The sequence below is a fragment of the Gavia stellata genome, unplaced genomic scaffold, assembly GCF_030936135.1.
Source record: "Gavia stellata isolate bGavSte3 unplaced genomic scaffold, bGavSte3.hap2 HAP2_SCAFFOLD_623, whole genome shotgun sequence".
Lineage (NCBI taxonomy): Eukaryota > Metazoa > Chordata > Aves > Gaviiformes > Gaviidae > Gavia > Gavia stellata.
In genome coordinates this window covers 21519-48298 of record NW_026777113.1, presented here as the reverse complement: position 1 = coordinate 48298, position 26780 = coordinate 21519, and the positions used below count along the sequence as shown (strand labels likewise).

Here is a 26780-nt window from a genome sequence, read left to right as displayed (position 1 = left end):
ATGTCCCCATGGGTCATGGTGTCCCCATGGTCGTGGTGTCCCCATGGCCACAGTGTCCCCATGGTCAGGCTGTCCCTTGTCCCCAACTCAATCCCAAACCGTGCAGGGGTGTGGGGGAGAAGCCACATTTATTCCCCGTGTCCCCCCCCAGTGTGGTGCAGGGACAGGGGACACAGGGGACATTCAGGCTGGGGGTCCGGGGCTGCTGGGGAAACTGAGGCAGGGCTGGGGCAGACGGGGACGATGATGGGGGGGGGTGAGGGAGCAGGGAGCAGACCCCAAGTTTGGGGACACCTCAGGGAGCTTGGGGATGGTCCAGGGAGGGTTGGGGACACCCGGAAGGGTTGGGGACACCCAGGAGGGTTGGGGACACACTGTGGTGGGGTGTTGGGGACACACCGGGGGGGCGTGACGATGGGATGGGGGAGGTTGGGGACACCATGGGGAGGTTGGGGATGGCCCAAGGAGGTTGGGGACATTCCAGGGGGGGGGTTTGGAGATGGTCCGAGGAGGTTGGGGACCCCCGGGGGGGGGTTGGGGACCCCCAGAGGGGGTTGGGGACATCCCGGGGTGGGGGGGGGGTCTCAGATGGCGATGCTCTCCTGGACGCAGGCGGGGTCCAGGTAGGGGTAGGGCAGCGCCAGCCCCTCGTTGCGTTGCCGGATGCGGTGGGAGATGGCGGCCAGGCGGCGTCGGAAAGAACCCAGGAGTCGCAGTGGGGCTGCCCCACTGAAGGGCTCCTGGGTGCGGGAGCCCAGTGGCCGCTGCGGGGGGTCGAGGGGGGGAATGTCATGGGGGGGGCTCAGATGCCTGAGTCCCCTGGGGGACATGGGGGGGACCCCACCCGGACACCTGGGTCCCGTGGGGGACACGTGGGGGACCCCACCCGGACACCTGGGGGTCATGGGTGCCCACCCAGACACCTGGGTCCCGTGGGGGTCATGGGGTGCCCACCCAGATGTCTGGGTCCCGTGGGGGTCACGGGGCGCCCACCCAGACCCCTGAGTCCCCTGGGGGACACGTGGGGGACCCCACACGGACACCTGGGTCCCCTGGGGGTCATGGGTGCCCACCCAGACACCTGGGTCCCGTGGGGGTCATGGGTGCCCACCCAGACACCTGGGTCCCCTGAGGTCATGGGGTGCCCCCCGGAACGGCTGGGTCCCCTGGGGGTCATGGGGTGCCCCCCTGGACTCCTGGGGGTCATGGGGTGCCCACCCGGACTCCTGGGTCCCATGGGGGTCATGGGTGCCCACCCAGACACCTGGGTCCCATGGGAGTCACAGGGTGCCCACCCAGACCCCTGAGTCCCGTGGGGGTCATGGGGCGCCCACCCAGACCCCTGAGTCCCCTGGGGGACACGTGGGGGACCCCACACGGACACCTGGGTCCCGTGGGGGTCATGGGTGCCCACCCAGACACCTGGGTCCCATGGGGGTCATGGGGTGCCCACCCAGATGTCTGGGTCCTGTGGGGTCATGGGGTGCCCCCCAGGACGTCTGGGTCCCGTGGGGGTCATGGGGTGCCCACCCAGACGTCTGGGTCCCATGGGGGTCATGGGGTGCCCACCCGGAACTCCTGGGTCCCGTGGGGGTCATGGGTGCCCACCCGGACGTCTGGGTCCCGTGGGGGTCATGGGGTGCCCACCCGGATGTCTGGGTCCCGTGGGGTCATGGGGTGCCCACCCGGCCGGCTGGGTCCCCTGAGGTCATGGGGTGCCCCCCTGGACTCCTGGGTCCCCTGAGGTCACGGGGTGCCCACCCAGACTCCTGGGTCCCATGGGGGTCATTGGGTGCCCACCCAGATGTCTGGGTCCCCTGAGGGTCATGGGGTGCCCACCCAGACACCTGGGTCCCCTGAGGTCATGGGGTGCCCCCCAGGACGTCTGGGTCCCGTGGGGGTCATGGGGTGCCCACCTGGCCGTCTGCGTACCGTGGGGTCATGGGGTGCCCACCCAGATGTCTGGGTCCCCTGAGGTCATGGGGTGCCCCCCAGGACGTCTGGGTCCCGTGGGGGTCACGGATGCCCACCCAGACCCCTGGGTCCCCTGGGGGACACATGGGGGACCCCATCCGGCCGCCTGGGTCCCCTGAGGTCATGGGGTGCCCACCCAGACACCTGGGTCCCATGGGGGTCATGGGGTGCCCACCCAGAACTCCTGGGTCCCATGGGGGTCATTGGGTGCCCCCCAGGACGTCTGGGGGTCATGGGGTGCCCACCCGGAACTCCTGGGTCCCATGGGGGTCATGGGGTGCCCACCCGGACGTCTGGGTCCCATGGGGGACATGTGGGGGACCCCACCCGGCCGCCCGGGTCCCCCCTCACCGGCTCTCCGCCCTCGTAGCTGACGACGCTGAGCAGTGCCAGGAGGGCGCCGGTGGCATCGGGGGACGGGAGGGTCCCCAGCAGCAGCTCGGCGGTGGCCTCCTCCTTCCTCCGCGGCGGTGGCCGCCGCAGCGTCCCCGGCGTGTTGGGCATCCAGGCGGCGTAGTCGTACTGGGTGGGGCGGTGTCAGCGGGGGAACCCAGGCCCCCCAACCTCCCCTGGGGTCACCTGGGTCCCACCGGGGCCACCTGGGTCACATCCCCAAGTCCCCTGTGGCCACCAAGGTGGCTCCACGGCCACCTCTGAGCCCTACGTGGGTGCTGGGGTCTCTCCACCCCCCCACTTGTCCCCACGTCCCCCCGGGTGCCACCAAGGTGGCTCCATGGCCACCTCTGAGCCCTACATGGGTGCTGGGGTCTCTCCACCCCCCCACTTGTCCCCACGTCCCCCCGGGTGCCACCAAGGTGGCTCCATGGCCACCTCTGAGCCCTACGTGGGTGCTGGGGTCTCTCCACCCCCCCACGTGTCCCCCTGTCCCCCTGGGTGCCACCAAGGTGGCTCCACGGCCACCTCTGAGCCCTACGTGGTTGCTTGGGTCTCTCCACCCCCCCACGTGTCCCCATGTCCCCCCAGGTGCCACCAAGGTGGCTCCATGTCCACCTCTGAGCCCTACAGGAGCACTTGCATTTCTCCACCCTCCAATTTCCTCCATGGCCCCATGTCCCCCCATGTCCCCCCATGTCCCCAGGTGCCACCTGGCCGCTGTTGACAGCGGCGTGCCGGGCGGAGCAGCAGAAGATGATCATGGTGACGAACTTCACCAGCTCGGGGCGGCTGCAGAGCTTTGAGGGGAAGCCTGGGGGGGCGGCAATGGCATGAGGTCAGCGATGACCTCACCCACCACATGCCCCACGCACGGTCCCCCACCAACCCGCCACCTGGCACGGGCGTGGCATGACCGTGGCCATCACGCGCTTAGGTCATGGCATGACCATGACCATGACCATGCCCATCCTATGCCTTGACCGCGGCATGAGCATGGTCATGGCATGACCATGACTGCGGGCATGACCACGCCCATCCCATGTCTTGACCATGGCATGACCACGACCATGGCATGACCATGACTGTGAACATGAGCGTGCCCATCCCATGTCTTGACCATGGCATGACCATAACCACGGCATGACCATGATTGTGACTGTGACCTTCCCCATGCTGTGGCACGACCACGTCCATGTCATGACCATGCCTGTGGACATGACCGTGCCCATCCCATGTCTTGACCATGGCATCATTAAGACCACGGCATGACCGTGACTGTGACCATGACCATGACTGCAACCATGACCATGCCCATCCCATGGCATGACAGTGGCCATGGCATGACGGTGGCCATGGCATGACCATGACTGTGGACATGACCATGCCCATCCTGTCTTGACCATGGCACGACCGTGACCATGGCTGTGGCCGTGACCATGGCCATCCCATGCCATGACCATGGCCATGGCCATGACCGTGCCCATGCCGTGTTACAATCCTGGCTACGACCATGGCCATGACCATGATGGCGACCATGACTGTGGTGTGAGGTCTTAGCCATAACAGCGATCATGGTCATGGCCATGACTATGGCATGACCACGGCCAACACCATAGCCATGACCACAGCTGTCACCGTCACTGCGGTGTGACCGTGGCCACAATGGGACCATGACCATGACTATGATGTGACCACGGCCACGACCATCACCACGATGTTACCACAACCATCACCGTGACAGCCACCATCATCATGACCATTACCATGGTGTGACCATGACAATGACCATCATGGCCACCACCACCATGCATGATCATCACCGTGATGTGACCACAACCATGGCCCTGACCATCACCGTGGCCATGACCATCACCGGGGTCCCTACCCGTCTTCTCATTGCCCAGGACAGCGTAGGTGAAGATCTCGCCCACCCAGTCCTGAAGCTCGTGGTCCTCGGCCACGTCACTGTCCTCGGGGTAGTAGAGAGCCACGATCCCTTCCACTAAGCTGGGCCACCACAGGGACACCGGTGTGACACGGGGACAGGGCCACGCCCTCTGTCCCGGCATCACCCCCAGCAGCTCCCATCCCTGCGGGTCCCTGTCCCCATGTCCCCAACCCTGTTGCCTCCATCACCGATGTCCACATCCCTGTGTCTCCATCCCCGTGTCCCATCCCCATTGTCCCCATCTTCGTCATTCCCATCCCCATGTCCCCATCTCCATGTCCCCATCCCCATGTCCCCATCCCCATGTCCCCATCTCCATGTCCCCATCTCCTGTCTCCCCATCCCCATGTCCCCATCCCCATCTCCCGTTGTCCCCATCCCCATGTCCCCATCTCCATGTCCCCATGTCCATGTCCCCATCCCCATGTACCCACCTCCATGTCCCCATCTCCTCTGTCCCCATCCCCACATCCCCACCTCCATGTCCCCGTCTCCCATGTCCCCATCTCCATGTCCCCATCTGCCGTTGTCCCCATCCCCATGTCCCCATCCCCATGTCCCCATCTCCATGTCCCCATCTCCCGTGTCCCCATCTCCCGTTGTCCCCATCCCCATGTCCCCATCTCCATGTCCCCATCTCCCATGTCCCCATCCCCCGTTGTCCCCATCCCCATGTCCCCACCTCCATGTCCCCATCTGCCGTTGTCCCCATCTGCCGTGTCCCCATCTCCCGTTGTCCCCATCCCCATGTCCCCATCCCCATGTCCCCACCTCCATGTCCCCATCTCCCGTGTCCCCATCCCCATGTCCCCATCTCCATGTCCCCATCTCCCGTTGTCCCCATCCCCATGTCCCCATCCCCATGTCCCCATCTCCATGTCCCCATCTCCCGTTGTCCCCATCCCCATGTCCCCATCCCCATGTCCCCATCTCCATGTCCCCATCTCCTATTGTCCCCATCCCCATGTCCCCATATCCCGTTGTCCCCATCTCCCGTTGTCCCCATCCCCACGTCCCCAACTCCATGTCCCCATCCCCATGTCCCCATCTCCATGTCCCCATCTCCTGTTGTCCCCATCCCCATGTCCCCATCTCCATGTCCCCATCCCCATGTCCCCATCTCCATGTCCCCATCTCCCGTGTCCCCATCTCCTATTGTCCCCATCCCCATGTCCCCACCTCCATGTCCCCGTCTCCCGTGTCCCCATCTCCATGTCCCCATCTGCCGTTGTCCCCATCCCCATGTCCCCATCCTCATGTCCCCATCTCCCGTGTCCCCATCTCCTATTGTCCCCATCCCCATGTCCCCATCTCCATGTCCTCATCTCCATGTCCCCATCTCCCGTTGTCCCCATCCCCATGTCCCCACCTCCACATCCCACCCCCACGACCCCATCCCCACATCCCACCCCCACGACCCCATCCCTGTTGTCCCCACATCCCAACCCCATGTCCCGTCCCCGTTCTCCCCATGCCCGTGTCCCCACCACCATGTCCCCCCCCCCATGTCCCCATGTCCCCACCCCACCTCTCGATGGCCCCCCAGATCTCCAGGGCGTCGTCGCGGTAGTAGTAGTTGGGGATGTCGGTGACCCCGCGGTGCTCCAGGTCATCGGGGACACACAGCTCCCTATAGGTCAGCGCCGCCGTCGCCCGGGCCACCAGCTCCAGTGTCCCCTCCCGCCCCATGGCCGTGGCCTGGGGACACCGCCACACCTCAGCGTCCTCCAACCTCCCCCGAACCCGCACCCCAACTCCCCCCATCCCTGGGGGACACAGGCGTCTGGGTGCCACCGCGGGGACCCAGGTGTCCGGGTGCCACCAAGGGGGATCCGGGTGTCCGGGTGCCACCACGGGGGGGGGACACCGAGGCGTCCGGGTGCCACCGGGGGGGACACCCAGGCGTGCGGCTGACCTGGTCGATGAGCCCCCCGGGGTTGAGCAGCGTCTCCCGGGCCAAAATGTTGATGTGGAAGGTGAAGCGGCAGTGGGGCAGCAGGAGCTGGGGGGGACATGGGGACATGGGGACGTGGGGACATGGGGACGTGGGACATTGGGGACGTTGGACATGGGGAGAAGGGGATGTGGGACATGAGGACATTGGGGACATGGGGATATGGGGACATGGGAACATTGGGGACTTGGGGACATGGGGACATGGGACGTTGGGGACATGGGGACATGGGACATTGGGGATGTGGGGACATGGGGACATCGGACATTGGGGACATTGGGGACATGGGGACATTGGGGACATGGGGACATGGGACATTGGGGATGTGGGCCATGGGGACCCGGGGACGTGGGACATGAGGACATTGGGGACATAGGGATATTGGGTACATGGGACATTGGGGACTTGGGGACATGGGGACATGGGACATTGGGGACATGGGGACATGGGACATTGGGGGTATGGGGACATGGGGATGTAGGACATTGGGACATTGGGGACATGGGGACATTGGAGACTTGGGGACATGGGGACATGGGATGTTGGGGACATGGGGACATGGGACATTGGGGATGTGGGGACATGGGGACATGGGACATTGGGACATTGGGGACATTGGGGACATGGGGACATGGGGATGTGGGACATTGGGGACATGGGGGGGACATTGGGGGCATGGGGACATGGGACATTGGGGATGTGGGCCATGGGGACCCAGGGACGTGGGACATGAGGACATTGGGGACATGGGGATATGGGGACATGGGGACATGGGACATTGGGGACATGGGGATACTGGGTACATGGGACATTGGGGACTTGGGGACATGGGGACATGGGACATTGGGACATTGGGGACATGGGGACATTGGGGGCATGGGACGTTGGGGACATGGGGACATAGGACATTGGGGACATGGGGATATTGGGGACTTGGGGTCATGGGGACATTGGGGATGTGGGGACGTGGGGACATGGGGACATGGGACATGGGGACATTGGGGACATGGGGACATTGGGGGCATGGGGACATGGGACATTGGGGATGTGGGACATGGGGACAAGGGGATGTGGGACATGAGGATATTGGGGACATGGGGATATGGGGACATGGGGACATGGGACATTGGGGACACGGGGACATGGGGACATCGGACATTGGGGACATTGGGGACATGGGGACATTGGGGACATGGGGACATGGGACATTGGGGATGTGGGCCATGGGGACCCGGGGACGTGGGACATGAGGACATTGGGGACATAGGGATATTGGGTACATGGGACATTGGGGACTTGGGGACATGGGGACATGGGACATTGGGGACATGGGGACATGGGACATTGGGGGTATGGGGACATGGGGATGTAGGACATTGGGACATTGGGGACATGGGGACATTGGAGACTTGGGGACATGGGGACATGGGATGTTGGGGACATGGGGACATGGGACATTGGGGATGTGGGGACATGGGGACATGGGACATTGGGACATTGGGGACATTGGGGACATGGGGACATGGGGATGTGGGACATTGGGGACATGGGGGGGACATTGGGGGCATGGGGACATGGGACATTGGGGATGTGGGCCATGGGGACCCAGGGACGTGGGACATGAGGACATTGGGGACATGGGGATATGGGGACATGGGGACATGGGACATTGGGGACATGGGGATATTGGGTACATGGGACATTGGGGACTTGGGGACATGGGGACATGGGACATTGGGACATTAGGGACATGGGGACATTGGGGGCATGGGACGTTGGGGACATGGGGACATAGGACATTGGGGACATGGGGATATTGGGGACTTGGGGTCATGGGGACATTGGGGATGTGGGGACGTGGGGACATGGGGACATTGGGGACATGGGGACATTGGGGGCATGGGGACATGGGACATTGGGGATGTGGGACATGGGGACAAGGGGATGTGGGACATGAGGATATTGGGGACATGGGGATATGGGGACATGGGGACATGGGACATTGGGGACACGGGGACATGGGGACATCGGACATTGGGGACATTGGGGACATGGGGACATTGGGGACATGGGGACATGGGACATTGGGGATGTGGGCCATGGGGACCCGGGGACGTGGGACATGAGGACACTGGGGACATAGGGATATTGGGTACATGGGACATTGGGGACTTGGGGACATGGGGACATGGGACATTGGGGACATGGGGACATGGGGATGTAGGACATTGGGACATTGGGGACATGGGGACATTGGGGGGCATGGGGACATGGGACATTGGGGATGTGGGCCATGGGGACAAGGGGATGTGGGACATGAGGACATTGGGGACATGGGGATATGGGGACATGGGAACATTGGGGACTTGGGGACATGGGACATTGGGGACATGGGACATGGGGACAAGGGGACATGGGACATGAGGACATTGGGGACATGGGGATATGGGGACATGGGGACATGGGACATTGGGGACACAGGAAAATGGGACATTGGGGACATGGGGATGGGGGACATGTGGGTGATGGGGACATGGGACATGGGACATTGGGGACACAGGAAAATGGGACATTGGGGACATGGGGATGGGGGACATGTGGGTGATGGGGACATGGGACATGGGACATTGGGGACATGGGGACATGCGGATATGGAACATGGGACATTGGGGACATGGGGACATGGGACATGTGGGCGATGGGGACATAGGACATTGGGGACACAGGGACACGGGACAGGGGGACATGGGGGGACCTGGGACGTGGGGACACAGCCCCCCTGGGACGGGGGAGAAGGGAGGGGACCTTCAGGCTTCGGGGTGCACGGGGACGTGTGGGGGCACGGCTGGAATGGGGGGGCAGGTGGGGGGCAGATTTTGGGGTGCAGCTTTGGGGGTGCCATTTTGGGGGTACATGGTTTGGGGGTGCAGGATTTGGGGTGCAGCTTTGGGGTGCAGTATGGGGGTGCCGTTTTGGGGGTGCAGGATTTGGGGTGCAGCTTTGGGGTGCCGTTTTGGGGGTGCAGCTTTGGGGTGCCGGGTTTTGGGGTGCAGGATTTGGGGGTGCAGGGTTTTGGGGTGCAGCTTTGGGGTGCAGTATGGGGGTGCCGTTTTGGGGGTGCAGGGTTTGGGGATGCAGTTTTGGTGTGCAGTTTTGGGGGTGCAGGATTTGGGGGTGCAGGGTTTTGGGGTGCAGCTTTGGGGTGCAGTATGAGGGTGCCATTTTGGGGGTGCAGGATTTGGGGTGCAGTTTTGGGGGTGCAGGATTTGGGGTGCAGCTTTGGGGTTGCAGTTTTGGGGTGCAGTATGGGGGGGTGCAGCTTTGGGGTGCCGGGTTTCAGGGTGCAGGATTTGGGGTGCAGTTTTGGGGTGCAGCTTTGGGGTGCTGGGTATTGGGGTGCAGGATTTGGGAGTGCAGGGTTTTGGGGTGCGGTTTTGGGGTGCAGTATGGGGGTGCCGTTTTGGGGGTGCAGGGTTTTGGGGTGCAGCTTTGGGGTGCAGTATGGGGGTGCCATTTTTGGGGTGCAGGATTTGGGGTGCAGCTTTGGGGTTGCAGTTTTGGGGTGCAGTATGGGGGGTGCAGCTTTGGGGTGCCGGGTTTTGGGGTGCAGGATTTGGGAGTGCAGGGTTTTGGGGTGCGGTTTTGGGGTGCAGTATGGGGGTGCCGTTTTGGGGGTGCAGGGTTTTGGGGTGCAGCTTTGGGGTGCAGTATGGGGGTGCCATTTTTGGGGTGCAGGATTTGGGGGTGCAGCTTTGGGGTTGCAGTTTTGGGGTGCAGTATGGGGGGTGCAGCTTTGGGGTGCCGGGTTTTGGGGTGCAGGATTTGGGAGTGCAGGGTTTTGGGGTGCGGTTTTGGGGTGCAGTATGGGGGTGCCGTTTTGGGGGTGCAGGGTTTTGGGGTGCAGTTTTGGGGTGCAGTATGGGGGTGCCAATTTGGGGGTGCAGGATTTGGGGTGCAGCTTTGGGGTTGCAGTTTTGGGGTGCAGTATGGGGGGGGGTGCAGCTTTGGGGTGCCGGGTTTCAGGGTGCAGGATTTGGGGTGCCGTTTTGGGGGTGCAGCTTTGGGGTGCCGGGTTTTGGGGTGCAGGATTTGGGGGTACCTGGTAGAGGGGGTGGCAGGCGGGCAGGCGGTGGGTGGCCAGGGTGAAGGTTTGGGGGTGCAGGATTTGGGGTGCAGGGTTTGAGGTCGCAGGATTTGGGGTGCAGCTTTGGGGTGCAGTTTTGGGGTGCCGTTTTGGGGGTGCAGGGTTTGGGGGTGCAGGGTTTGGGGGTGCAGGGTTTTGGGGTGCGGTTTTGGGGTGCAGTATGGGGGTGCAGGATTTGGGGTGCAGCTTTGGGGTGCAGTATGGGGGTGCCGCTTTGGGGGTGCAGTCTTGGGGGTGCAGGATTTGGGGTGCAGGATTTGAGGTCGCAGGATTTGGGGGTGCAGCTTTGGGGTGCAGTATGGGGGTGCCGTTTTGGGGGGTGCAGTTTGGGGATGCAGGGTTTTGGGGTGCCGTTTTGGGGGTGCAGGGTTTGGGGGTGCAGGGTTTTGGGGTGCGGTTTTGGGGTGCAGTATGGGGTTGCAGCTTTGGGGGTGCAGGATTTGGGGTGCAGCTTTGGGGTGCCGTTTTGGGGGTGCAGCTTTGGGGTGCTGGTTTTGGGGTGCAGGATTTGGGGGTGAAGGGTTTTGGGGTGCAGCTTTGGGGGTGCAGTATGGGGGTGCCGTTTTGGGGGTGCAGTTTGGGGGTGCAGGATTTGGGGTGCAGGATTTGGGGTGCAGCTTTGGGGTGCAGTATGGGGGTGCCGTTTTGGGGGTGCAGTTTGGGGGTGCAGGATTTGGGGTGCAGGATTTGGGGTGCAGCTTTGGGGTGCAGTATGGGGGTGCCGTTTTGGGGGTGCAGTTTTGGGGTTGCAGGATTTGCGGTTGCAGTTTTGGGGTGCAGTATGGGGGGGTGCAGCTTTGGGGTGCCGGGTTTCAGGGTGCAGGATTTGGGGTGCAGCTTTGGGTGCCGTTTTGGGGGTGCAGCTTTGGGGTGCTGGGTTTTGGGGTGCAGGATTTGGGGGTGCAGGATTTGGGGTGCAGTATGGGGGTGCCGTTTTGGGGGGTGCAGTTTGGGGATGCAGGGTTTTGGGGTGCCGTTTTGGGGCTGCAGCTTTGGGGTGCCGGGTTTCAGGGTGCAGGGTTTTGGGGTGCCGTTTTGGGGGTGCAGCTTTGGGGTGCCGGGTTTTGGGGTGCAGGATTTGGGGGTACCTGGTAGAGGGGGTGGCAGGCGGGCAGGCGGTGGGTGGCCAGGGTGAAGGTTTGGGGGTGCAGGATTTGGGGTGCAGGGTTTGAGGTCGCAGGATTTGGGGTGCAGCTTTGGGGTGCAGTTTTGGGGTGCCGTTTTGGGGGTGCAGGGTTTGGGGGTGCAGGGTTTGGGGGTGCAGGGTTTTGGGGTGCGGTTTTGGGGTGCAGTATGGGGGTGCAGGATTTGGGGTGCAGCTTTGGGGTGCAGTATGGGGGTGCCGCTTTGGGGGTGCAGTCTTGGGGGTGCAGGATTTGGGGTGCAGGATTTGAGGTCGCAGGATTTGGGGGTGCAGCTTTGGGGTGCAGTATGGGGGTGCCGTTTTGGGGGGTGCAGTTTGGGGATGCAGGGTTTTGGGGTGCCGTTTTGGGGGTGCAGGGTTTGGGGGTGCAGGGTTTTGGGGTGCGGTTTTGGGGTGCAGTATGGGGGTGCAGCTTTGGGGGTGCAGGATTTGGGGTGCAGCTTTGGGGTGCCGTTTTGGGGGTGCAGCTTTGGGGTGCTGGGTTTTGGGGTGCAGGATTTGGGGGTGAAGGGTTTTGGGGTGCAGCTTTGGGGTGCAGTATGGGGGTGCCGTTTTGGGGGTGCAGTTTTGGGGTTGCAGGATTTGCGGTTGCAGTTTTGGGGTGCAGTATGGGGGGGTGCAGCTTTGGGGTGCCGGGTTTCAGGGTGCAGGATTTGGGGTGCAGCTTTGGGGTGCTGGGTTTTGGGGTGCCGTTTTGGGGGTGCAGGGTTTTGGGGTGCAGCTTTGGGGTGCAGTATGGGGGTGCCGTTTTGGGGGTGCAGTTTTGGGGGTGCAGGATTTGGGGTGCAGTATGGGGGGGGTGCAGCTTTGGGGTGCCGGGTTTTGGGGTGCAGGATTTGGGGGGTACCTGGTAGAGGGGGTGGCAGGCGGGCAGGCGGTGGGTGGCCAGGGCGAAGGTCTCCCCAGGAAGTGGGTGTGCAGCAGATGGGTGACGGTCTCGTGCAGGATGAAGTGGGCGCCCCGCACCCATAGCTTGGCCAGCACCCACCCCCAGGGCCCGTCCCCCGGCAGGAAGATGGGTGCCTCGGGGCCGGGGTGCTGGGAGAGCTGGGGGGGGACACGGGGGGGTCAGGGAGGGGGGACATGGGGAGGTGGGGGGGACGTGGGGACAAAGGGACATGGGGAAGGGGCTATGGGGACATGGGGGTATGGGGACAAAGGGACGTGGGGGCGTGGGGGGACATGGGGACATGGGGGGGACATGGCGTATGGGGACATGGGGGCACGTGGGGACAAGGGGGACGTGGCATATGGGGACATGGGGGCACATGGGGACAAGAGAAGACTGTGCGGACATGGGGACACAGGGGGACATGGGGACTTAGGGGGATTTGGGGACAAGAGGACACCATGGGGACAAGGGGACATAGGGGGACATGGGGACAAGGGGACACATGGGGACAAGAGGACACCATGGGGACACAGGGACAAGGACACCATGGGGACACAGGGGGACATGGGGACTTAGGGGGACTTGGGGACAAGAGGACACCATGGGGACATAGGGGGCCATAAGACATTGGGACATTGGGACAATGGGGGACATGGGGACAATGGGGGACATGGGGACATGGGAATGTGGGACATGGGGGGGGACATTGGGATATGGCGACACCTGGGGACATAGGGACAAAGGGAGATGGGGACATGGGACATGGCAGATGGGACATGAGGACAGGGGGACAGGGGGACATGGGGACTTGGGGACATGGGGACTTGGGGATATGAGGACAGGGGGACATGGGGACTTGGGGACATGGGACATGAGGACAGGGGGACTTGGGGACATGGGGACATGGGGACAGGGGGACATGAGGACAGGGGGACATGAGGACAGGGGGACGTAGGGACTTGGGGACTTGGGGACATGGGGACTTGGGGAAATGAGGACAGGGGGACATGGGGACTTGGGGACATGGGACATGAGGACAGGGGGACATGGGGACATGAGGACATGAGGACAGGGGGACTTGGGGACATGAGGACATGAGGACATGGGGACGTGGGGACATGGGGACAGGGGGACATGGGGCATCTGGTCAAGGAGGGCAGGAGGACATGGGGCATGAGAGGTGGGACATGGAGACGTGGGGATTGGGGACATGGGGACACGGGGGGACACGGGGGACACGGGGGGACGTGGGGGGACACGGGGGGACATGGGGGGACATGGGGGGACCCGGGGGCGGTACCTGGATGGCGATGGGCAGCAGCTGCCCGCGGGGGCTGAGCCAGAGCAGGCAGAGGGGGGCGGAGAGGAATTGGGGTTCCCCCCCGATGCGCCCCGTGGGGATCCCCTCCAGCAGCGCGTAGTCGGCCAGGAAGAGGCGCCCCCCCTGCGCGCCCGGACGATGGGTGCCCCCGTACCGGGGACCCCCCATACCGGGGACCCCCCAACACCTGGGACCCCCCAACACCTGGGACCCCCCATACCGGGGACCCCCCCAATAACTGGGACCCCCCCAATAACTGGGACCCCCCATACCGGGGACCCCCCAATACCGGGGATCCCCCCATACCTGGGACCCCCCAATACCTGGGACCCCCAAAACCTGGGACCCCCCATACCGGGGACCCCCCAATACCGGGGACCCCCCCATACCGGGGACCCCCCATACCTGGGACCCCCCCATACCTGGGACCCCCCAACAACCTGGGACCCCCCATACCGGGCACCCCCCCCATACCTGGGACCCCCCGACACCTGGGACCCCCCGACACCGCGGACCCCCCGACACCTGGGACCCCCCCATACCTGGGACCCCCCAACACCTGGGACCCCCCAATACCGGGGACTCCCAATACCGGAGACCCCCCAATACCTGGGACCCCCCCATACCGGGGACCCCCCGACACCGGGGACCCCCCCAATACCTGGGACCCCCCATACCGGGGACCCCCCCATACCTGGGACCCCCCAACACCTGGGACCCCCAAAACCTGGGATCCCCCCAATAACTGGGATCCCCCGTACTGGGGACCCCCCCATACTTGGGACCCCCCAACACCTGGGACCTCCCATACCAGGGACCCCCCAACACTGGGAACCCCCCCAATACCGGGGACCCCCCAACACCTGGGACCCCCAATACCTGGGACCCCCCCAATACCTGGGACCCCCCGACACCTGGGACCCCCACCCATCCCGGACCCCTGGGTGCCCCCCTAATGTCTGGGTGCCCCCACCCATCCTGGACCCCGGGGTCCCCCCAATACCTGGGTGCCCCCCAAATGTCTGGGACCCCCCCAAAATCCCTGGGACCCCCACCCATCCTGGATGCCTGGGTCCCCCCAAAATGTCTGGGTGCCCCAATCCCTGGGAGCCCCACCCATCCCAGACCCCTGGGTGCCCCCGAAATGTCTGGGTGCCCCCAATACCTGGGTGCCCCCAAAATGCCTGGGACCCCCACCCATGCCTGGGACCCCCACCCATCCCAGACCCCGGGGTGCCCCCAATACCTGGGTGCCCCCCAAATGCCTGGGTGCCCCTGATACCTGGGTCCCCCCCCCAATCCCTGGGACCCCCACCCATCCCGCACCCCTGGGTGCCCCCCAAATGGCTGGGTGCCCCCCCCATCCCGAACCCCTGGGTGCCCCCCAAATGTCTGGGTGCCCCCCCCATCCCAGACCCCGGGGTCCCCCCAATACCTGGGTACCCCCAAATGTCTGGGTGCCCCAATCCCTGGGAGCCCCACCCATCCCAGACCCCTGGGTGCCCCCCAAATGTCTGGGTCCCCCCAATACCTGGGTGCCCCCAAATGTCTGGGACCCCCCAAAATCCCTGGGACCCCCACCCATCCTGGATGCCTGGGTCCCCCCAAAATGTCTGGGTGCCCCAATCCCTGGGAGCCCCACCCATCCCAGACCCCTGGGTGCCCCCCAAATGTCTGGGTGCCCCCAATACCTGGGTGCCCCCCCCATCCCGCACCCCGGGTGCCCCCCCGGGGCGGGGGGTCCCTCACCTCCATCTCCCGCTGCAGGCAGGTGGCGGGGCCGAGGCTGGGTGCCACCATGGGGGGGGTGACGGGGAAGTTGGGGGGCAGGCGGGAGCAGCGGCGCAGCAGGACGGGGTTCACCCCGTTCAGGTACTGCTCCCCGAAAAAGGCGTCGTCCTGCCAGTGCTGCACCACGTACTCTGGGGGGGCACGGACCTCTGGGTGCTCCCCCGGACCTCTGGGTGCCCCCCCCACACCTGGGTGCTCCCCCGGACCTCTGGGTGCCCCCCCGACACCTGGGTGCCCCTCCAACACCTGGGTGCCCCCCCCACACCTGGGTGCTCCCCTGGGCCCCTGGGTGCCCCCCAGACCTCTGGGTGCCCCCCCTGACATCTGGGTGCCCCCACACACACCTGGGTGCTCCCCCGAACCCCTGGGTGACCCCCAGACCTCTGGGTGCTCCCCCGGACCCCTGGGTGCCCCCCCAGACCCCTGGGTGTCCCCCTGACACCTGGGTGCCCCCCCACACCTGGGTGCCCCCCAGACCCCTGGGTGCCCCCCCTGACACCTGGGTGCCCCCCCACACCTGGGTGCCCCCCCAGACCCCTGGGTGCCCCCCCTGACACCTGGGTGCCCCCCCAACACCTGGGTGCTCCCCTGGGCCCCTGGGTGCCCCCCAGACCTCTGGGTGCCCCCCCAGACCCCTGGGTGCTCCCCCCGACACCTGGGCCCCCCCATGGCCTGGACACCTGGGTGCCCCCCCCAACATCTGGGTGCCCCCCCAGACCCCTGGGTGCCCCCCCTGACACCTGGGTGCCCCCCCCAGACCTCTGGGTGCCCCCACACACACCTGGGTGCCCCCCCAACACCTGGGTGCCCCCCCAGACCCCTGGGTGCCCCCCCCAACATCTGGGTGCCCCCGGTGCGAGGGAGGGGGCACCCACCGCTGATGGGGGTCCCGGGCCCCCCCAGCGCCTCCCGGACGTCCTCTAAGCTGCGCCAGGAGCCACCGCTGCGAAGTCCCCGGAGGCGCACCCGGACCTGGCTGGGGACAGGGGAGAGGGGACATGGGGACACCGGGGGGGACAGCGTGGGGACAGGGGACGTGGGGACACCGTGGGGACGTGGGGACAGCAGGGGGTTTGGGGAGATGGGGGACATGGGGACACCATGGGGACATGGGACATGGGGATGCTATGGGGACACCAGGGGGACATGGGGACATGGAGGGGACATGGGGACACCATGGGGACACCATGGGGTGTGGGGACACGGGGGACATGGGGACATGGGGACACCATGGGGTGTGGGGACACGGGGGACATGGGGACACCATGGGGACATGGGGACACCTTGGGGACACCAGGGGGACATGGGGACATGGAAGGGACATGGGGACACCATCGGGACATGGGGACACCATGGGGACGTGGGGACATGGGGACACCATGGGGACATGGGGACATGGGGACACCATGGGGACACCAGGGGGACATGGGAACACCATGGGGTGTGGGGACATGGGGGACATGGGGACACCATCGGGACATGGAAGGGACATGGGGACACCAGGGGGACATGGGGACACCATGGGGACATGGAGGGGACATGGGGACACCATGGGGACACCAGGGGGACATGGGGACATGGAGGGGACATGGGGACATCATGGGGACATGGGGACACCATGGGGACATGGGACATGGGGACACCATGGGGACACCAGGGGGACATGGGGACATGGAAGGAACATGGGGACACCATCGGGACATGGGGACACCATGGGGACGTGGGGACACCATGGGGTGTGGGGACATGGGATCATGAGGACACCGTGGGGATGTGGGACATGGGGACATGGGGACACCATGGGGACACCAGGGGGACATGGGGACACCATGGCATGTGGGGACATGGGGACATGGAGGGGACATGGGGATGTGGGGACATGGGGAAGTGGGACATAGGGGATATGGGACATGGGGACACTGTGGGGACATGGGGACACTATGGGGACACCATGGGGACATGGGGGTACCATGGGGTGTGGGGACATGGGGACATGGGGACACCATGGGGACATGGGGACACTATGGGGAAGTGGGACATAGGGGACATGGGACATGGGGACACCATGGGGACATGGGGACATGGGGACATGGGGATGTGGGGACATCGGGACGTGGGACATGGGGACACTGTGGGGACACTGTGGGGACACGATGGTGACACAGGACGTGGGTGACACAGCGAACAGGGGGGGGACACACACATGTGACACAGTGAGGGACAAGCAGGGACACGCAAGGACAGAGCGGGGCGGTGGCCGGGACATCCTGGGGACACCTGGGGACACTTGGGGACACTCGGGGACACTCGGGGACAGGACAGGGCAGGGGGTGACGGTGACACTGACGCGGCGGCGACGCGGGCGGCCATGCTGGCGCGGTGTCCCAGGGGAAAGGCCAGGCTGGGGGACAGCCGCCGGGGGGGGGACACCGGGGACGGGGACACCGGTGGCGGTGACACTGGTGACGGTGACACTGGTGACGGTGACACCGGGGATGGTGACACTGGTGGTGGTGACACCGGTGGCGGTGACACTGATGGCGGTGACACCGGGGATGGTGACACTGGTGGTGGTGACACTGGTGGTGGTGACACAGGTGGCGGTGACATCGGTGACGGTGACAGCGGTGACGGTGACACCGGCGGTGACGGTGGCGGTGGCGGGGGCCAGGGGCAGAGGGCGGGGGGCAGCGCCCGCAGGCGCCAGGGCCACCCCGGGGCGTAGGGCGCCCACCTGGGGGGAGAGAGGGGGCTGCTCCCAGTGCTCCCAGTAACCTCCCAGTGCCTCCCAGTAACCTCCCAGTGACCTCCCAGTGCTCCCAGTAACCTCCCAGTGCCTCCCAGTGCCCTCCCAGTGACCTCCCAGTACCTCCCAGTAACCTCCCAGTAACTTCCCAGTGCTCCCAGTGCTCCCAGTAACCTCCCAGTGCCTCTCAGTAACCTCCCAGTGACCTCCCAGTGACCTCCCAGTAACCTCCCAGTAACCTCCCAGTGCTCCCAGTGCTCCCAGTCACCTCCCAGTAGCCTCCCAGTGCCTCCCAGTGCTCCCAGTAACCTCCCAGTGCCTCCCAGTAACCTCCCTGTGACCTCCCAGTACCTCCCAGTAACCTCCCAGTAACTTCCCAGTGCTCCCAGTGCTCCCAGTCACCTCCCAGTGCTCCCAGTAACCTCCCAGTGCCTCCCAGTGCCCTCCCAGTGACCTATCAGTGCCTCCCAGTGACCTCCCAGTGACCTCCCAGTGCTCCCAGTGCTCCCAGTAGCCTCCCAGTGCCTCCCAGTGCTCCCAGTAACCTCCCAGTGACCTCCCAGTAACCTCCCAGTGACCTCCCAGTGCCTCCCAGTGCCTGCCAGTAACCTCCCAGTGACCTCCCAGTAACCTCCCAGTAACCTCCCAGTAACTTCCCAGTGCTCCCAGTGCTCCCAGTCACCTCCCAGTGCTCCCAGTAACCTCCCAGTGCCTCCCAGTACCTCCCAGTAACCTCCCAGTAACTTCCCAGTGCTCCCAGTGCTCCCAGTAACCTCCCAGTAGCCTCCCAGTGCCTCCCAGTGCTCCCAGTAACCTCCCAGTGCCTCCCAGTCACCTCCCAGTAACCTCCCAGTGACCTCCCAGTGACCTCCCAGTGCTCCCAGTCACCTCCCACTAACCTCCCAGTGCCTCCCAGTAACCTCCCAGTGACCTCCAGTAACCTCCCAGTAACCTCCCAGTAACCTCCCAGTGCCTCCCAGTGCTCCCAGTGCTCCCAGTCACCTCCCAGTGACCTCCCAGTGACCTCCAGTAACCTCCCAGTACCTCCCAGTGCTCCCAGTAACCTCCAGTAACCTCCCAGTGCTCCCAGTGCTCCCAGTAACCTCCCAGTAACCTCCCAGTGCTCCCAGTGCTCCCAGTAACATCCAGTAACGTCCAGAAACCTCCCAGTGCCTCCCAGTGCTCCCAGTAACCTCCCAGTGACCTCCCAGTGCTCCCAGTCACCTCCCAGTAACCTCCCAGTAACCTCCCAGTGCTCCCAGTAACCTCCCAGTGCTCCCAGTGCTCCCAGTAACCTCCCAGTAACCTCCCAGTCACCTCCCAGTACCTCCCAGTAACCTCCCAGTGCTCCCCCAGTGCTCCCAGTGCTCCCAGTAACCTCCCAGTAGCCTCCCAGTGCTCCGAGTGCTCTCCCAGTGTCCCCAGTACCCTCCCAGTACCCACGCAGTGCTCCCAGTCTGCTACCAGTGCTCCCCCAGTCTACCCAGTAACTCCCCAGTATTGTCCCAGTATAATCCCAGTGCTCCCAGTCTGCTCCCCGTTCTCCCCCAGTGCTCCCAGTATCCTCCCAGCACCTTCCCAGTGCTCCCAGTAACCTCCCAGTGCTCCCAGTAACCTCCCAGTAACCTCCCAGGGCCTCCCAGTGCTCCCAGTAACCGCCCAGTGCTCCCAGTAACCTCCCAGTAACCTCCCAGTGACCTCCCAGTAACCTCCCAGTGGTCCCAGTGCTCCCAGTCACCTCCCAGTGACCTCCAGTAACCTCCCAGTAACCTCCAGTAACCTCCCAGTGCCTCCCAGTGCTCCCAGTAACCGCCCAGTAACCGCCCAGTGCTCCCAGTAACTGCCCAGTGCCTCCCAGTGCTCCCAGTAACCTCCAGTACCCTCCAGTAACCTCCCAGTGCCTTCCAGTGCTCCCAGTAACCTCCCAGTAACTTCCCAGTAACCTCCCAGTGCCTCCCAATGCCTCCCAATAACCTCCCGGTAACCTCCCAGTAATCTCCCAGTGCCTCCCAGTGCTCCCAGTAACCTCCCAATGCCCTCCATAACCTCCCAGTGCCCTCCCAGTCCCCCCCAGTAACACCCTAGTGCTCCCAGTAACCCCCTGCTGCTCTCCCAGTGCTCCCAGTCCCCTCCCAGTGTTCCCAGTCCCTTCCCAGTGCCCCCCAGTCCTCCCAGTCCCCTCCCAGTGCTACCAGTCCCTTCCCAGTCCCCTCCCAGTCCCTCCCATTCTATTCCAGTACTCCCAGTCCCCACCCAGTATCCTCCCAGTGCCCCCCCCAGTGCTCCCAGTCCTCCCAGTGCCCTTCCAGTCCCCTCCCAGTGCTACCAGTCCCTTCCCAGTCCCGTCCCAATGCCCTCCCAGTACCCTCCCAGTGCCCCCCAGTCCCCTCCCAGTCCCCTCCCAGTCCCTCCCATTCTATTCCAGTACTCCCAGTCCCCACCCCGTATCCTCCCAGTACCTTCCCAGTGCTCCCAGTCCCCTCCCAGTGCCCTCCCAGTGCCCCCCAGTGCTCCCAGTCCTCCCAGTGCCCTCCCACTCCCCTCCCAGTGCTCCCAGTCCCCTCCCAGTGCCCTCCCAGTGCCCCTGCAGTGCTCTCCCAGTGCTCTCCCAGTGCTCCCAGCACCCTCCCAGTGCCCTCCCAGTCCGCTCCCAGTGCCTTCCCAGTGCCCCCCAGTGCCTCCCCAGTGCTCCCAGCACCCTCCCAGTGCCCTCCCAGTGCTCCCAGTCCCCCCCCAGTCCCCTCCCAGTGCTCCCAGTGCTCCCAGTCCCCTCCCAGTGCCCTCCCAGTGCCCCTGCAGTGCTCTCCCAGTGCTCTCCCAGTGCTCCCAGCACCCTCCCAGTGCCCTCCCAGTGCTCCCAGTCCCCTCCCAGTGCTCCCAGTGCTCCCAGTCCCCTCCCAGTGCCCTCCCAGTGCCCCTGCAGTGCTCTCCCAGTGCCCTCCCAGTGCTCCCAGTCCCCTCCCAGTGCTCCCAGTGCTCCCAGTGCTCCCAGTCCCCTCCCAGCACCCTCCCAGTGCCCTCCCAGTGCTCCCAGTCCCCTCCCAGTCCCCTCCCAGTGCTCCCAGTGCTCCCAGTCCCCTCCCAGCACCCTCCCAGTCCCCTCCCAGTGCTCCCAGTCCGTACTGGAAGGCCTCCTCATGCTCCCTCCGCTCCTCCTGGCGCTGCTGCAGCAGCCGCGGCTCCCAGGAGGCCCCACGCGGTGTCCGGGCTGGGGGACACGGGGACACGGGGACACGGGGACATGGGGACACGGGGACACGGGGACACGGGGACATGGGGACACATGGCACAGCCCTCCCAGTGCCCCCAGTTCCCTCCCAGTGCCCCCACTCCCCACGTCACGGCAGGTGATGGGAGTCACAGGTGGCCCCGTGGCCCCACGGTGGCCCCATGTCCTCGTGTCCCCATGTCCCCATGGTGGCCCCACGGTGGCCCCATGTCCTCGTGTTCCCATGGTGGCCCCATGGTGGCCCATGTCCCCACGTCCCCATGGTGGCCCTGTGGTGGCCCATGTCCTCATGTCCCCATGTCCACACGGTGGCCCCATGTCCTCGTGTCCCCATGTCCCCATGGTGGCCCCATGGTGGCCCCGTGGTGGCCCATGTCCTCATGTCCCCACGTCCCCACGGTGGCCTCATGTCATCATGTCCCCATGTCCCCATGGTGGCCCCATGTCCTCATGTCCCCACGTCCCCACGGTGGCCTCATGTCATCATGTCCCCATGTCCCCATGGTGGCCCCACGGTGGCCCCCTGTCCCCATGTCCTCATGTCCCCATGGTGGCCCCATGGTGGCCCATGTCCCCTCGTCCCCATGGTGGCCCTGTGGTGGCCATGTCCTCATGTCCCCATGTCCGCATGGTGGCCCCATGTCCTCATGTCCCTCATGTCCCCATGGTGGCCCCACGGTGGCCCCTGGTCCCCATGTGCCCCCATGGTGTCTCCATGTCCCTGTGTCCCCATGTCCCCTGTCCCCAAGGTGTCCCCACATGTCCCCACATCTCCATGTCCCCATGTTTCCCCATGTCCCCACAGTGTCCCCATGTCCCCCATTTCCCTCATGTCCCCCATGTTTTCCTGTCCCCCTGTGTCCCCATGTGTCCCCGTGTGTCCCCTTGTCCCCACGGTGTCCCCTTGTCCCCATGTCCCATATCCCCATGTCCACAAGTCCCCACAGTGTCCCCGTGTCCCTGTGGTGTCCTCATGTCCCCATGTCCCCCATGTTTTCCTGTCCCCATGTGTCCCCATGTCCCCCCTTGTCCCCACGGTGTCCCCTTGTCCCCCATGTTTTCCTCTCCCCATGTGTCCCCATGTGTCCCCACAGTGTCCTCGTGTCCCCATGTGTCTCCATGTCCCCGTGTCCCATATCCCCCATGTGTCCCCATGTCCAAACGGTGTCCCCTTGTCCCCATGTCCCCCGTGTCCCCATGTCCCCATGTTTTCCTGTCCCCATGTGTCCCCATGGTGTCCCCATGTCCCCCATGTCTTCTTGTGCTCATGTGTCCCCATGTGTCCCCACGGTGTCCCCGTGTCCCCATGTGTCCCCATGTCCAAATGGTGTCCCCTTGTCCCTGTGTCCCCCCGTGTCCCCATGTCCCCCATGTTTTCCTGTCCCCATGTGTCCCCATGTCCCCCCTTGTCCCCACGGTGTCCCCTTGTCCCCCATGTTTTCCTCTCCCCATGTGTCCCCATGTGTCCCCACGGTGTCCCCTTGTCCCCATGTGTCTCCATGTCCCCGTGTCCCATATCCCCCATGTGTCCCCATGTCCAAATGGTGTCCCCTTGTCCCCATGTCCCCCCGTGTCCCCATGTCCCCCATGTTTTCCTGTCCCCATGTCCCCCATGTCTTCTTGTCCCCATGTGTCCCCATGTCCCCACGGTGTCCCCATGTCCCCCATGTTTTCCTCTCCCCATGTGTCCCCATGTGTCCCCACGGTGTCCCCTTGTCCCCATGTGTCTCCATGTCCCCGTGTCCCATATCCCCCATGTGTCCCCATGTCCAAATGGTGTCCCCTTGTCCCCATGTCCCCCCGTGTCCCCATGTCCCCCATGTTTTCCTGTCCCCATGTCCCCCATGTCTTCTTGTCCCCATGTGTCCCCATGTCCCCACGGTGTCCCCATGTCCCCCATGTTTTCCTCTCCCCATGTGTCCCCATGTGTCCCCACAGTGTCCCCGTGTCCCCATGTGTCTCCATGTCCCCATGTCCCATATCCCCCATGTGTCCCCATGTCCAAATGGTGTCCCCTTGTCCCCATGTCCCCACGGTGTCCCCATGTCCCCAGGTTTTCCTGTCCCCATGTGTCCCCATGGTGTCCCCATGTCCCCCATGTCTTCTTGTGCTCATGTGTCCCCATGTCCCCATGGTGTCCCCCATGTTTTCCTCTCCCCAAGGTGTCCCCATGTGTCCCCACGGTGTCCCCGTGTCCCCATGTGTCCCCATGTCCAAATGGTGTCCCCTTGTCCCTGTGTCCCCCCGTGTCCCCATGTCCCCCATGTTTTCCTCTCCCCATGTGTCCCCATGTGTCCCCACAGTGTCCCCTTGTCCCCATGTGTCTCCATGTCCCCATGTCCCATATCCCCCATGTGTCCCCATGTCCAAATGGTGTCCCCTTGTCCCCATGTCCCCCTGTGTCCCCATGTCCCCCATGTTTTCCTGTCCCCATGTGTCCCCATGTCCCCACGGTGTCCCCATGTTTTCCTGTCCCTGTGTGTCCCCGTGTGTCCCCATGTCCCCCATGTTTTCCTGTCCCCATGTGTCCCCATGTCCCCACGGTATCCCCATGTCCCCCATGTTTTCCTCTCCCCAAGGTGTCCCCATGTGTCCCCACGGTGTCCCCGTGTCCCCATGTGTCCCCATGTCCAAATGGTGTCCCCTTGTCCCTGTGTCCCCCCGTGTCCCCATGTCCCCCATGTTTTCCTGTCCCCATGTGTCCCCATGTCCCCCCTTGTCCCCATGGTGTCCCCTTGTCCCCATGTGTCTCCATGTCCCCGTGTCCCATATCCCCCATGTGTCCCCAAGTCCAAATGGTGTCCCCTTGTCCCCATGTCCCCCCGTGTCCCCCCGTGTCCCCATACCGGTGCCCTCCCGCAGCTCCAGGCAGCCGCTCTCCAGCCAGCGGTAGCAGGGGAAGGTGGCCCTGGGGGTGTCCCCATCGTCCCCAATGCCATCGCCGTCCCCGTCGTCATCGCCGTCCCCGTTGTCCCCATCGTCCCCGTCCCCCAGGGGCCCGGTGACGGTGACACGGGCGCAGAACCAGCGGTCGGGGACGAGGGACACCAGCGGCTCCTTCCACAGCCGCAGCAGCAGGAGGGTCCCCAGGGGCTGCGGCGACGTCACCTCGGCCACCACCGTCTGCGGTGCCACCGCCTGTCACCCCCTGTCACCCCCTGTCACCCCCTGTGTCACCCCCTGTGTCACCCCATCACCCTGTGTCACCCTGTGTCACCCCTCATGTCACCCCTGTCACTCCCAGTGCCCCCCCAGTCCCTCCCAGTACCCTCCAGCCCACTCCCAGTCCCCCCCAGTCCCCCCCAGTCCCTCCCAGTGCCCCCCCAGTCCCTCCCAGTACCCTCCAGCCCACTTCCAGTCCCTCCCAGTCCCCCCCAGTCCCTTCCAGTGCCCCCCAGTCCCCTCCCAGTACCCTCCAGCCCACTTCCAGTCCCCCCCAGTCCCCCCCAGTCCCCTCCAGTCCCTCCCAGTGCCCCCCCAGTCCCCTCCCAGTACCCTCCAGCCCACTCCCAGTCCCCCCCAGTCCCCCTCAGTCCCTCCCAGTGCCCCCCAGTCCCCTCCCAGTACCCTCCAGCCCACTCCCAGTCCCCCCCAGTCCCCCCCAGTCCCTCCCAGTGCCCCCCAGTCCCTCCCAGTACCCTCCAGCCCACTCCCAGTCCCCCCCAGTCCCCCCCAGTCCCTCCCAGTGCCCCCCAGTCCCCTCCCAGTACCCTCCAGCCCACTTCCAGTCCCCCCCAGTCCCTCCCAGTCCCTCCCAGTGCCCCCCAGTGCCCTCCCAGTACCCTCCAGCACACTCCCAGTCCCCCCCAGTGCCCCCCCAGTCCCCTCCCAGTCCCCTCCAGCCCACTCCCAGTCCCCCCCAGTCCCCCCCAGTCCCTCCCAGTGCCCCCCCAGCCCCCTCCCAGTACCCTCCAGCCCACTCCCAGTCCCCCCCAGTCCCTCCCAGTGCCCCCCCAGTCCCCTCCAGCCCACTCCCAGTCCCCCCCAGTCCCTCCCAGTGCCCCCCCAGTCCCCTCCCAGTCCCCTCCAGCCCACTCCCAGTCCCCCCCAGTCCCTCCCAGTGCCCCCCCAGCCCCCTCCCAGTACCCTCCAGCCCACTCCCAGTCCCCCCCAGTCCCTCCCAGTGCCCCCCCAGCCCCCTCCCAGTACCCTCCAGCCCACTCCCAGTCCCCCCCAGTCCCTCCCAGTGCCCCCCCAGTCCCCTCCCAGTACCCTTCAGCCCACTCCCAGTCCCCCCCAGTCCCTCCCAGTGCCCCCCCAGTCCATCCCAGTATCCTCCAGCCCACTCCCAGTCCCTCCCAGTCCCCCGTCAGACCCCCCCAGTCCCTCTCAGTTCCCCCCAGTCCCTTCCAGTGCCCTCCCCCAGACCCCCCCGGCCCTTCCAGCCCCCCCAGTCCCCCCCAGTCCCTCCCAGTGCCCCCCAGTCCATCCCAGTGCCCCCCAGTCCCCCCCAGTCCCTCCCAGTGCCCCCCCCAGCTCCCTCCCAGTACCCTCCAGCCCACTCCTAGTCCCCCCCAGCGCCCCCCAGTCCCCCCCAGTCCCTCCCAGTGCCCCCCCTGCCCCCTCCCAGTACCCTCCAGCCCACTCCCAGTCCCCCCGAGTCCCTCCCAGTGCCCCCTGGTCCCCTCCCAGTACCCTCCAGCCCACTCCCAGTCCCCCCCAGTCCCCCCCAGTCCCTCCCAGTGCCCCCCCAGTGCCCCCCCAGTCCCCTCCCAGTACCCTCCAGCCCACTCCCAGTCCCCCCCAGTCCCCCCCAGTCCCTCCCAGTGCCCCCCCAGTGCCCCCCCAGCCCCCTCCCAGTACCCTCCAGCCCACTCCCAGTCCCCCCCAGTCCCTCCCAGTGCCCCCCCAGTCCCCTCCCAGTGCACTCACGGTGCCGGGGCGCAGGCGGTGGAGGGGCCAGTCGAGGTGGCAGGGGGGGCTCTGTCCCCTTGTCCCCACCAGGCTGAGGGCCACCGCCGCCAGTGTCCCCCCACCCCACTGGGACCCCGTTGTCACCCTCAGCCGGTACCGCACCCCCCCACCGGACACCGGGGGCCCCCCGGGGTCATCTGAGGACACCGGGGTCCCCCCGGGGTCATCTGGGGACAAAGGGGTCCCCTTGGGGACATCTGGGGACATCAGGGTCCCCTTGGGGTCATCTGGGGACAATGGGGTCCCCGTAGGGTCATCTGGGGACATCAGGGTCCCCTTGGGGTCAGCTGGGGACAATGGGGTCCCCTTGGGGTCATCTGGGGACAT

General features: G+C 65.2%; 1 protein-coding gene across 1 annotated transcript; it reads right to left on the bottom strand.

Annotated features, from left to right (window-relative positions):
• Nucleotides 1–584: 584 nt before the first annotated feature.
• Nucleotides 585–26780, bottom strand: LOC132321691 (hydroperoxide isomerase ALOXE3-like). The gene is given in 16 exon segments (XM_059835135.1): nucleotides 585–764; nucleotides 2326–2496; nucleotides 3081–3181; nucleotides 4256–4377; nucleotides 5847–6016; nucleotides 6234–6320; nucleotides 12408–12463; nucleotides 12466–12607; nucleotides 13753–13896; nucleotides 15523–15695; nucleotides 16440–16540; nucleotides 17912–17979; nucleotides 18023–18298; nucleotides 21421–21518; nucleotides 24386–24662; nucleotides 26412–26780. Coding segments are annotated over 16 exon segments (2535 nt in total).